Raw genomic sequence first — 13,035 nt, forward strand, 5'->3', positions numbered from 1 at the left:
AATTTGGTTGAATGGAAGGAAACAGAAAAAAATTAAATATCTTAATACTAACACGCTAACTGAAATAATTGGATACAAACTGAATTGTGTAAAAATAGGTATATTTCACCCTGCCCTAGGCATTTTCATTTCAGAAGAATAACAGTCACAGAGGTGTGGCAGTTTTGTGTCACAGTCTGTAGGATAGTGACCTACAGCGACCAAGTTACGCCTAAAACATGCGAGCTGACTGCTAACTGTCTCCTTTACAAGCAAAAAGAAGTGTCATAAATTTATATATATATATATATAATAGTTTATATTTTGAATTAACACCAGTTAACATTTTTCAGATGTAAAAATGTTTCAGATGTAAAATGAAATACCAGTTACGTCTTTTTTTTTTTTGCGGTACGCGGGCCTCTCACTGTTGTGGCCTCTCCCATTGCGGAGCACAGGCTCTGGACGCGCAGGCTCAGCGGCCATGGCTCACAGGCCCAGCCGCTCCGCGGCATGTGGGATCTTCCCAGACTGGGGCACGAACCCGTGTCCCCTGCATTGGCAGATGGACTCTCAACCACTGCGCCACCAGGGAAGCCCCCAATTATGTCTTTCTGGGACTATTATCTATCCATATCGACAATCCCAATCAATTTGTAAATTATTTTCTCAGAAAAAAAAAAACCAAAATCAAAAACAGAACTTTGAAGTTTATTCTGTGAATGATCTTGGGAAATATCAATGGATCTTCTAGAGATTTAAATTATGAAAGCTGGGCACCAAGCATTCAGATCTGTGAGAAATTGTATAACAACATGTGTATCCAATAAATCTTACTCTCCAGAAGAAAACAAACAAACAAACTTACTCAGAAGAAGACTCAAACAAGTCTTGGTCTGGACTGGTTAAGATATTAGAAAATATATTCATTAAAGTTGAGCCAAGCGTTATATCAATGTTTTCTTCTTTATTTACAATCCTTTTGACCTGTTGTACGATGCTGGTGATATTGGCTGAGTTTAATGTCTGCCCATCACCAGTTAAATTTAAAATCTGATTGGCAACTTCATTTGCGTCACCTAAAAAATGGCAGAAGAACAACATAGAGTTTTACCTGTGTATTATGAGCATTTCCAGGAATCCAAAACATAGTATGGTATTTCACTTCATAGTAAAGTAGCAAATCAGGTTTCCTGTGTGTACCCCTTACCACAATATGAACAGGACAACAGTATTTCTTTATACTCAGAAACTAATTTCTCGCTTTAGTAAGACACAAATTGTGCTTTTAAGCAACTTAGGTAAATAACTTGGAGGGACCAATATTCACAAATGGTTCTAAGAGAGATACCCCCAGAATCACTAAATAAGTATATATTTGCTGCTTAAAAAGAATACAGAGCTATAAAACATTGATACAAATTTTAATTTATATATTCTCTTCTCCAAAATTTTATTATGATTTTTAATCTCCTACAGAATGAATAGAACAGAAAGTCACAATGAGGCAAAACAGTATTTTCTATCTTGAGTGAAGCAATCATTTGCTTAGCTTTTAATATTGCAGTGATATCACAGAACAGAAGAACATGTTTGAAGAGGATGAAAACTGTGAAGCTCGAGGTCATCTCATTTTGCCTTTGAGAAATGAAGACAAATCTCTCACTTACTTGAGCAATTGGAGATATCAGGAGGACCCCAGTAAGCTAGAGATGTGTTGGCAGGGTCATGATGACTATAAAACAAACAAAAATGGTATTTTAAATATTTGGCATAAATGACACTATAGCTGACAAAATTACTTAATAATAAGCTTTAGAATTTCCCTTAACATCTAGGTAAGTTTCATTTGAAGATAAGACTATAATACATTGACATAAAGCTCATATTAAAAGTTCTTATTGGAAAAAAAATCAGGTGCATGCATCAGGGAAACAAAATACTAGCAATAGCCTATTGTAACCTAGGCTACATCAGGTTACTAAGGTTAAAGGCATAGTTGGTAACGTGGATCAAGTACTGCTTTAAGAGCTTTCCAGATAAAATCTCACTTTGATTTCATTTAACTCTGTAAAGCAGATTATAATCCACATTTTAGAGATGAAGAAATAGACTTAGCTAAATCAAGGAATTTTCCAAGGTCTCACAGCCAGGAAGAGGTAGAGCTAGAATTCAAATCCATGTCCGCAAGGCTCTGAAGCCCCTTTCTTTCCTCTCCACCACGTTTCAAACCAAGCAGTGGGGGCAAAGTATTTCTATGTGGGCAGTTTCAGTGTATGAATTTCCCTGCAAGAAAACTCTAACTGAAGGAGGGTGGAAGGTGAGGAACTAGATCTGACTTGTTATTCGGTGAATCCTCTGCAGTCAACCTGTCTGAGGTTTCCGTTCAATATTTAGGAAAAATCCACACTCTAACAGTCTCCACTAGCAGACTGCCCTAATCTGGATCTTGTCTTTATTCTTACTGTCTCTTTCCCCTTCCAACAATAACCACTCCAAAAACTTAAAAAGACTCAGAATGTCAGATGTATGTTTTGAGGCTGTGAGTTTGTTCATCCACACATAAGGTGCTTTGCTCTAGAACCACCCTCTGGTTTCCAAATTGCTCTGTCTTTCTTTGGAGAAGCCTAAATTAGCATGTTTCTTGGAGAGAGAAAAAAAAGGCTTTTCTTGGTAACCTACCTGTCGTGTCTTTACCTCACATGGATTTCACATACACGACAGAGATTCCCGCCCTTCTTTCCAATTAATATACACTGCACGGGAACTACGGTGCAACACCTGTAACCCTGGGAAGGTAGGTTACATGGAATTTGCTGGCAAGAGTCAGAGACTTCCCAGGTGGCACAGTGGATAAGACTCCACACTCCCAATGCATGAGGCCCAGTTTCGATCCCTGATCAGGGAACTAGATCCCACATGCATGCCGCAAATAAGGAGCCCACCTGCTGCAACTAAGACAAGGCACAACCAAATAAATAAATAAACTAAATAAATATTAAAAAAAAAAAAAAAAAAAAGGAAGTATTACCATGTCCGTGAAGCATAGAAGCCCGGCTTCCCTGGACAGGGAGCATTGTATACAGAAGGTTGGATGGCTGGCCATTTATAGCCTTTGGGGTCCTCATCATCATGACATATACCTATGTGAAAATACGAGAAATATTAACCTATTTTTTGAAATTAGAGGTGCAAGATGAGAACAAGACAACAATGTTGGTAATTAGGTATTTATTCCATGCAATATCAAAATACTAGGTTTTTATGTTCAGAATTTGTAAAAGTTTAGAAGTTATGAAAAATAAATGTTAACTACATTTCATATTTTAAATTACATGTTACAAAACTATCAAATAAAAAACACACTTATGCAAGTATAAACATGAAACTTATAATATCATTCTAATGTAAATCATTAGTAGATAAAATTAGTAAAACAGAGGTTTATTAAAAAAAAAAAACTACATAAAATGAAAACTGTCCTGAAAAATTCAAAATGTAATTTAATCTTTTTCAAAGGGGAAAGCCTATAAAATAGTGCCTCAATAGTGTTGTCATTGAGTTGCCAGCATATTTTATGGAAACATTTTCTAGCTGCTCTGAAAGCATATTTCACCTGGAAGTTTGCTGGGGGAATGACAAGAAGACACCTGTAGGCCACACATCGTACACACATGCCTTCATCTTCAAATCATCCCACCTGTTGTTTGAAAACTCTCCAGGCGAGTTTTATGACATAAACCACTCAGATTTTACACTTAAAAAGTATCAAAATAAAAGCACTATATCAACAGCAACAACAAAATCTCATATTTCAGTACTGAATAATAGTAAGTTACACTAAGACTACTGGGAACCAGTATTGTAGCCACCAACTGAACATTTAAATAACTTTCCCATTTATATTCTGAGTTTTTTTTCCAATTGGTGGAAATTTTTCTTTATAGACCCACTTGCAGAAGAACAATAAAGTATAGAATTTAAATTAAGTGGTATAAATTACTTGTCTAAGTAATTCCTCAGCCTCTGAGGACAGAGATAAGGTTGGTCCTCATGAGGCTCCTTTGCCACGTACAAACTACCAGTCGTCAAGCTCCTTCTCTGTGGAGGCCCTTATGTGTGAAAGGGCAGCGTTTGTACTCTGCTCATCCCCAAGAAGCTCTGTTTATTAAATAAGCAAGCATTTTCCCACAGAGGCTCAGAAACTGCTGTTGTTGATGACGATAATGATGATCTGCATTCTTTAACCTCAATGAGCTCCTTATACATCCATCCCTCAGTATCCTCGAGCGACTGGTTCCAGGAAACACACCCTCCAACACACAAACACACACAAGACAACAAAATCTGAGGAAGCTCATGTCCCTTGTGTAAAATGGTGTAATATTTGCAATAACCTATGCACATCCTCCAGTATACTTTAAATCATTGCTAGATTACTTATAATAACAAATACTGTGTAAAAGCTATGTAAATAGCTTTAAATATAATGTATATTTCAAGTTATGATTTCTGGAACTTTCTGAATTTTTTCCCCCAAATATTTTTTGTGTGTGTGTGTGTGGTACTCAGGCCTCTCACTGTTGTGGCCTCTCCCGTTGCAGAGCATAGGCTCCGGACGCGCAGGCTCAGCGGGCATGGCTCATGGGCCTAACCGCTCCACGGCATGTGGGATCTTCCCGGACCAGGGCACGAACCCGTGTCCCCTGCATCGGCAGGCGGACTCTCAACCACTGCACCACCAGGGAAGCTCCCCCCCCAAATATTTTTGATCCAAGGTTGGTTGAATCTACAGATGCAGAACCCGTGGAAATGGGGGGCTGACTGTAACTGTGTATGTTGACACATTAGAGATGGGTGGTTTCTCACAGAAGCAAAGATGCCTGCTTCTTTATTACATTGTGATTCTGGCCTCAGCCATAATTCTGCTCTTAGAGGCTGAGGAATAGCTGCTTCCCCCACTTCAACCTCCTGCATGTGTGTATAAGGAACTGTGTCAAAGTTTCCCTTTCTTTTGAGCTCTACTAATATACCTAATCAACTGTCATCATAACAATAGAATGATAACGTTATTTTTTGTTATCCATATTTTGATCATTTACTTTTCTAAAATACACCCATCAAGCCTCATTTGTTTATTTATTCAGGTATTTAAGGGTTGGGGGATATGCTGGTTGCTGGGGGGAGGTAGGAAGTGAGGGTGTTAGAAAAATAAGATGTGTTCTCAAGCCAGGGGAAATTCCTGTTTAAAGAAAATGTATGAAGCTGTGGACAGCTTGAAGTGGAGTCTCCAAGACAGCGATATCTATTCGTACATGATGATGTCAGAAAAGGCTTCATAGAAGAGGTGACTTTGGACTGTCCTTAATACTATATCGTTGATCATCAGGTGGGCAGTGAGAGGAGAGGAGAGAAGTGTGGGCAAAGACAGAGAAAAGAGCACTGCACGTTTGGGGAGGTGCTCGAAGCACCACACCTGTGGCTGGAGTTTAGGATGTGAATGGCATCCAGGTGAGAACTGAATCTAGGTCCAGGATAACACCCAGATTTCTGGCCTATTCCAGCAAAGACAGTGGTATCTTTAATGGAGACAGAGAACATAAGAGAAGAGGATGTTTTATAACACGAAATAGTCTTTTATAAGATTTACCTCATTAGAGATCCCAAATGCACACACACACACACACACACACACACACACACACACTCTTTATTCCTAAAGTTGAAGCCAATTCTGCTCAAGGTTATCTTGGCATTTTGCTCATATTCTTAGTATTTTCATAATAGGTTCCTAAAATAGGGTATAAACTTTCATCTGCCTCTTTCATTCCCTTGGATTCACAGGTATCAAGGTACTACCTTTTATGCTAACCTTGTCACCCATTTGTTAACAGTGTCACCAATAGGATGAATTTCATCATCAGAAAAAAATAGCTTTAAATAAGCAAACACACAAAGGAAGAATATTTTTTTTTGTTTCAATTAAACCTGGATAGTAGTCACATAAAACACATATTATAAAAAAATTAAAGGCACTTACCCAGTCGCCTCACGTTCACTCTGTGTAGCCTCAAGCCCTCATCCAGGGACTCATTATTTCTTAAGAGCTTCTGCTGAATGGTTCTTCCTTCTAAATTGGAATTGTTGGTAGCATTGTAAACTAGAAGGGCCAAAATCACCAACCTAGGAAAACAATTCCAATAGAATTGTTGGTGGTGCTATTGACCAGTTGGTTGTTTTTCGGGTGGAAAAATAGAACATTTGGATATGGTAGTAAGAGGGTGACCATAAAGTGCTGAGACTGAAGAAATATGCCAAGGCACTCAAAGACTTCTGCCACTGCACAAATTATAATGTTAAAAAAATCTCAATATGAATAGATTTTATAAGATACTGCCTGTATCATCTACCATATCACCCCATTTCTTTTGAGAAATACTTTTAAGTAATGTTTTACAGCATACATGCAAGAAAGGCCATATTTGTGGTTAATTCCACATTGTTTCTTTAAAGCAAAAAATAAAGTTTTTCAAGAAAAATTAGAATTTCAACTAATCTGACTAAACTTTTAACTTTTGAAATTATTAAGTGTTATTGTTTACAAATACGTTACAATTTCTCCAGAATTGTGATAAATGATTTTCTAGCTCCATGAAGTATTTACTAGTACTTTGTACACTGAAAAGTTACAAAATAAGTACTTGAAATTCACTCAGTATTGGTCAGCATATCACTGAAGAAGTTTATAGACTGCCTGACCCTGCATGTCTTTAAAAAGAAATATCTCTATGGGAAGCAGAGATATATCCTAAAAGCCCCACCAAAACTTTGGTTCTACTATTTGAAGTAATATAATTTTCTCTTCTATTGTAATCACAGCTGTAGTCGAGAGCAGAAATCAAAAGATGCCCAAGTGAACTCAGTAGAACTGTGTTACTATGACGTCCTCAGTGGAGAGGCAGTAGCATATTTTATTTATGAAATTCTGGGGGTATCAGTATAAATGAAATAGAGTATTAACATATTTGTGATGCTTAAAAAAAGAAAAATAAGTGAAATATTTGCTATTCAAGGTTAGGTGAAATTTGAAAGTGGCCCTATTTTTTCCCTAACTATCTGTGCTGAGCTCAAGGACAACATACTTCACAATTCTCATAATTCACTCTGAAAAGCTATTTATCTCTAAAATCATTTACTGCTTAATGTTCATATATGAGTCATATTTCAGGATGAGACAAACATAGATGTGAAATATAATGGTGAATTGTGATAGCTTAATAATTTGTTCAACGGCCTATTAGAAAAAAGTATCCCTTGATGAAATTATTGTTGGAAACTAACCTTTGCCACTCCAGTAACTGAGAACTTATAGTTGGGAATATGACCTTTCACTTCCTTTGAATGTTGAGAACACAGTACAATGTGGATGGTACTGACCCAAATTCAGCAATTCAAGAATGACCGTGCGTTTTCACAGGTCTTATCTGTGTTGCTTTCCTCTCTCATCCTGGAAACTGAAACTATTTTATGGTTCTGTAAAGTCCAGTTCTATCTGTTGTTACTATCAATTGTTCTTTATTTGAATAAACCAGTCTCTGCAGCTTTGGTTTCCTGTCTGTCTAGGTAATAGAGTATGATAGCATTATCTACGGCTAGGGTCTGTGTTAAGTGTTAACAATCTGATTGAAAGAAAAGGTTGGGAAAAAAGCGTGTGTGAAGACTAGTAGATTGTTGTTTGGACAAAAACTATGAGAGACTATAAAAGTTCATCCATGAACATAAAAGAAACAGCGAGCAGAAAGAAAGAAATGGAGGTAAAGCCAGTAAGAACAAATTTTAAAGCAATGCCGGAGTTCATACCAAAGAAAAACAAAATGTGTGGATTTTCCCATATACATTGTCTAAGTTCATTCTCCCTATAATTTTCTGTAAAGTTACCCATTGGTTTGACAGACAGGAAACGGAGATTCCATGAACTTAAATGTTGTTTGAACAAGAGTTTCGAAGGTGCTGACACATATTCATGACGGCTGATTTTAGTATTGTCAGGTAGTAGAAGAATCACTTTAGGTGGGACTACAGCACGGCAGCACAAAGTCAGAAATCCCGGCTTTTCATGTTGCTTGGTTGATCTTGGGCAACTCACTGGGTCTTAGTTTTGTCACTGGTTGAAAGGGCAGGATGTTACCTGCCTTATCTATGTCAGCGAGTAATTGGGAGAGGGAAGCCAATGAGCCAGTGAATGTGACAGTGCTTGGAATCATAAAGTGCTGTGCAAATGTGAGGAGACACTGCGATGAAGCTTACAATGAGGATGAGGATTATGCTTCCAAGAAGCATTGGCTTAATATATTTATACTTCCGAGAAATATGTTATTTGGCTCTTCTTATAAAATGGCACTGTTAGAATCTGAGTTTGAGCCCTCTGCAGAGGGTATACCGTTGGAGATACCCTGAACCAGGGCTGCCACAACCGCAAGACAAAGTGTCCAGCAAAGGGATCCAGATAATCGCTGGATCCATTATTCAAGGCTCAATACGATCTAGCAGTAAGGTTTGGAAAAAAGAAATTATTTGCCTAAATAGAGGAGAAGAGTCCTGTTACCATCAAGAATACAGTGTTAAAATACATTAAATACATTATTTGTTCACAAGGAAAAGGTCACAAAGGAAAAGGAATAATTGATCACAAAGGAAAAGGAACAATTCCAGAAAATAAAAAACAACTTTCCCTAACCAGGTGGCCCAATCCAGTCTGTTGAATACTTACAGAAATAAGTTTGAAATATAATCTTAAAGACGTGTTTTTCTAATGCCAAATAGAAAAAGAAAAAAAATAAGAAAACTCTCTAGTCAACTCTCATATGAAATTTTATTACTAGCTTCTCATAGTAAGAATGTATCACCTGAAAAGAGATGTATTCCATCATTATAGTTGTAAATACATAATATTAATTCAGTCAATTGAAACTGAGTAAGAGATGTGAACTTTTGCTTTTCAACTAATATTTTTATTCTGTGGAGATGCAATATATTACCTGAACACAACTACATTTATTTCATGTAGGAGTTTACATTATTTTTTAAGAACAGTTGGCCTTTAAGTGCCAACTATTACATATGGTGAACATATCCATTAACTTATACCTGCCTGCATAAGTCATGACCTTGATATAAATTTACAAATGAAGACTTCAGGAAATTAGCCGATGGCTTTGAATGCTGAAAATATCTCGGCATCTATCACCCATATTATTAGATGCTATTGTACATAAGTACCTTACTTGAAATAACACTATAATTATTTTCTTTCTTTGAAGGTCTCTGAAATTTCAAATAAGAGGTAATTGGTTATCATAAACTGGAAATACTAAAACTAACAAATGTTCTACTTCTGAATTATTTTTTATCAGATGTACATTTCTACCCAGTCTGCTATATTACAGTTTTAACTACAGGAAAAAAAAAAGAAGGCTGTCCACTAGAGATAAAGACATAATTTAATTGTGCCACTGGATTGAAATGTTTCTCTCCTACCGCACTGATTTCATTTCTCTACCAGACAGTCAAAGCAGAGAGCAAGAGAAAGATGTTACATTTTCTGCAAGACGTTGCCGGCGTTACCTTTGATCATTCACAATGCTTCTCCTCACTTTAATCTTGTCCTCTCCAGTGCTCAGGTGAAAACTAAAAATACAAATACGTACATTCATTATCAGCTTCATCTGCTGCACGATCAACAACAAAATTTGAGGACGTGAGAGAAAGAGGCATTCTAAGTCAGTGTTTGCAAATGTGTGTTCTGAGGTCCTAGTTCTTTCATATGCCTGAGACGAAACAGCTCCATGGTCAAATAAAGCTTGACAGCTACGTGCCTTCTCTCTCTCTCTCTAAGATTCAGGATGCATATCAGTACACCAAAGAACCTGAGATGCTTGGATATACAGAAACTTGCTTCAGTTGGTTTAATAATTTAGCTCCTGAACTAATTTGACTTTTTGATCCCTTTTTCTGTGTTATTACATCTCTTAGGTTCACAGAAAACATGTTTAGGGTTCATCAAATACACTTTAGAAACTAATTTAAGTATAAAACTGTAAAAACAAGGTGCAGAGGAAGACAGGTGAATGACAATATCTGCTAGAGATTCAGTGGAGTGTTTAAATAGAAGATTAGTGAAAGATAATTTTGAAAGGCCAAGTTGCAATCAGACTGTAGATGTCTTATCTTGTAGAAAAATCGTCTCCAAACTGGGGTGCATGCAACCCAGGGGGTGCTCTAGATGATCTACTGGGGTGTGAGAAGCAAGTAACAGAACTTCCATTTATATTTAATTATCCTCTCAGTTTATGATACATTATAACATAATATATTGGTTAAGTAATATACACACATGCATATATACAATTTATTTAAAATCACAAATATATTTTGGAAGTACAAACTACATTTTAAAAAATGATTGGGATCTACAATCAAAAATTTTAAAACCATTGCTGCATCATTGAAGCTTTTTGTGCAAAGAAATGATAAAATATAGAGTTGTTTTAGAAAGATTATGAATATGGTGTGTGTGTATGTCTGTACTTGCATGTATGTGTGTGCAGGAATAACCAGAGAGAGAGGGGGAGAGAGAGAGGGAGACAGAAGTATTAAATTAGACACTGCTTTTTATTTTTCAATTTACTCTGTCATTTACCTGATATTAACCACATAAACAGTATAGTTCCAATTCTGGAAGGTTGAATTGAGCTGAAAATACAATAGAAAAGGATAAGTTTGAGTAATACTTTTAAATAATTAAAAAAAAAATTTAAATCCAGTTTCTTCTCTCCCATAAAGTGTTACTGAAATAAGACCCTGGGAAAATTCCGAAGAGCTAGAGCAGTGAAAGAAAGTACAGATAACAGTTACTAGATCACTGTATGCCAAGAACCTTGCAAATGTTATTTCCTTCATTCTCACAACAACTAATGAGATAGGTATTATCTGCACTGTCCTCCCACCCATTACACGAAGAAACTGAGCTTCACAGAGATCAAATAGCTTGACCAAGCTGCAACTAAGAAGTAGCAGATCCCAGATTGGAACCCAAGTCTTGTCTGTCTGCAAACACTATACGTTTGTCTCCAGCCCCTATTATAAAGGGCTTTCTCTGTAATGGGCCTTCAAATTAGCTGTAACACTGAAAACTTAGCTGCAATAGGGTACACAGGGAAGATGAGCACAATACACACCTTCCATATTCTTCCTTCAACAATCACTGAAATGCATTAACATGTTTTTCTAGCAATTACCATGTCAGAAGAATATTAGTAGTAAGAAAAATTATAAGTTAATATAAACCTTTAAAAAAACAAAAAAGTTCAACATTATGGGGAACTGTGTTATAATTGTTATGTGGTCATTTAAAAATTTTTATGTGTCTCAGCACCAGACTTTTTAATGAAGCAATGGATTCCTCTCAGTATAAATAAAAACCTCCCATATGCATTGTCTAACACAATCACAGACCACCATTTCTTTACTGACACTAAATTCTCTTACTTCTATATCTCCTCCAAAGAGTTTTTTAGGTCTTGTTTCATACATACGTTTAGCCTTCCTTGTAAGCATTTTTAAAATGAATGTAAATTCTAGGAAATTCTGGCAAGAAGTATTAAATTATTTTTACATTATAAATAGCAATAATATGAAACAGTATGAAATAGTAATAATATGAAACAATAATATGAAATAGTAATAATATGAAATATATTTTCCTGTTTCCAAATATCTGCTCTGGTATCTTACACCTTAAGGGAAAAGTGTCCATTAAAGTTTAGCTTCAGATAAAAATGATGTTATGTTGAAAACCATGCATGAAATAAATATAAATGTAAAATTATACCTTGTCTAAAGCACAAACTTTCCAATGAATGCTAATTTACAGAATTAATAATATTAGAAGTGGTTCCTTTGAGAATAAAAATAAAGAATTTTTTTTTTTTAAACATCTTTATTGGGGTATAATTGCTTTACAATGCTGTGTTAGTTTCTGCTTTATAACAAAGTGAATCAGCTATACATATACATATGTTCCCATATGTCTTCTCTCTTGCGTCTAAAAATAAAGAATTTTATATTTTGACTAACACAGCATTGTAAATCAACTATACTTCAATAAAATAAATTTTAAAAATAGAAGTTTTATCTTTTGAAAACATTCTGACTTTAAAAAAGCAGAGAGAAGAATGCTGGAAAGAAAACAAGATGCAAGATTATACTCATTCAGTAAAGCCCTTTCTTGCCTTTAAAAATAAGACCATGTTTTCCTACCATTCTTCAAATATTTATCTATATCAATATACATATAAACATATAACATATAAACATAAACATATAACATATAAACATATATATGTATGTATAAAGTATTATCACCACTACCTTTTATTGTATGGTTTAACTTTCTTTTGCTACCAAGGACACACTTATTAGACAGCTACCATGTACGAAAACCCATTTTTCTTACTTCAGAATGTTTACCCAAATGACAAATGACTTTTTTCACAAAAATTGTCTGAACTGTAGTAGTACATAAAAACAGTACATGGTGTCACAGTATGCTGTAGATAGGAAATAAAATAATAGAAAAAATAGAAACCTATGGAAAGTTAAATTTTTGGTATTGTTATAGAGAAGAAGAAAATTTTTTAACCCTTAGGCTGTATTTGTAAGAAAAATAAGAAAATAAAACGCTTAGGGTTTTTTTAACTGGAAATTACCAAATTTTTAACCAATAGAGTGCGGGTTAAATAAATTATAACCCAAATATCCATCAGCAGAAAACTTGTTAAATAAATGACTAGAGAGCCACATAATGGAATATTGTACCCTGTTTTTTAAAAAAACGATAAGGACGGTCTCTGTGTACTGATACTGCAAATCTGGCAATAACAAAAATAAGTACAGTGTGGAATGGTGTGTGCAATATGCTACTTTTAATATAAAAAGAAAAAAAAGGATGTATAGTCATTTTCTTTTACAGTCGCAAACAAATTCTTGAAAAACCCA

At 35.5% G+C, this 13,035-nt stretch overlaps 1 protein-coding gene across 4 annotated transcripts in view; it reads right to left on the reverse strand.

The window, feature by feature from the left end:
- ADGRG6 (adhesion G protein-coupled receptor G6) overlaps positions 1-13,035 on the reverse strand; it is a 127,449-nt gene that overhangs the window by 36,435 nt on the left and 77,979 nt on the right. For all 4 annotated transcript variants that reach the window (XM_065888491.1, XM_065888490.1, XM_065888494.1 and 1 more), the window contains 6 exons: positions 10,679-10,731; positions 9,604-9,666; positions 6,020-6,162; positions 3,011-3,122; positions 1,650-1,714; positions 848-1,058 (listed from right to left, as the gene is read on the reverse strand). In XM_065888491.1, coding sequence (XP_065744563.1) covers positions 848-1,058; positions 1,650-1,714; positions 3,011-3,122; positions 6,020-6,162; positions 9,604-9,666; positions 10,679-10,731 — 647 coding nt within the window. The remainder of the gene's footprint in view (positions 1-847; positions 1,059-1,649; positions 1,715-3,010; positions 3,123-6,019; positions 6,163-9,603; positions 9,667-10,678; positions 10,732-13,035) is intronic.

Source organism: Phocoena phocoena, chromosome 12 (assembly GCF_963924675.1).
Source record: "Phocoena phocoena chromosome 12, mPhoPho1.1, whole genome shotgun sequence".
Lineage (NCBI taxonomy): Eukaryota > Metazoa > Chordata > Mammalia > Artiodactyla > Phocoenidae > Phocoena > Phocoena phocoena.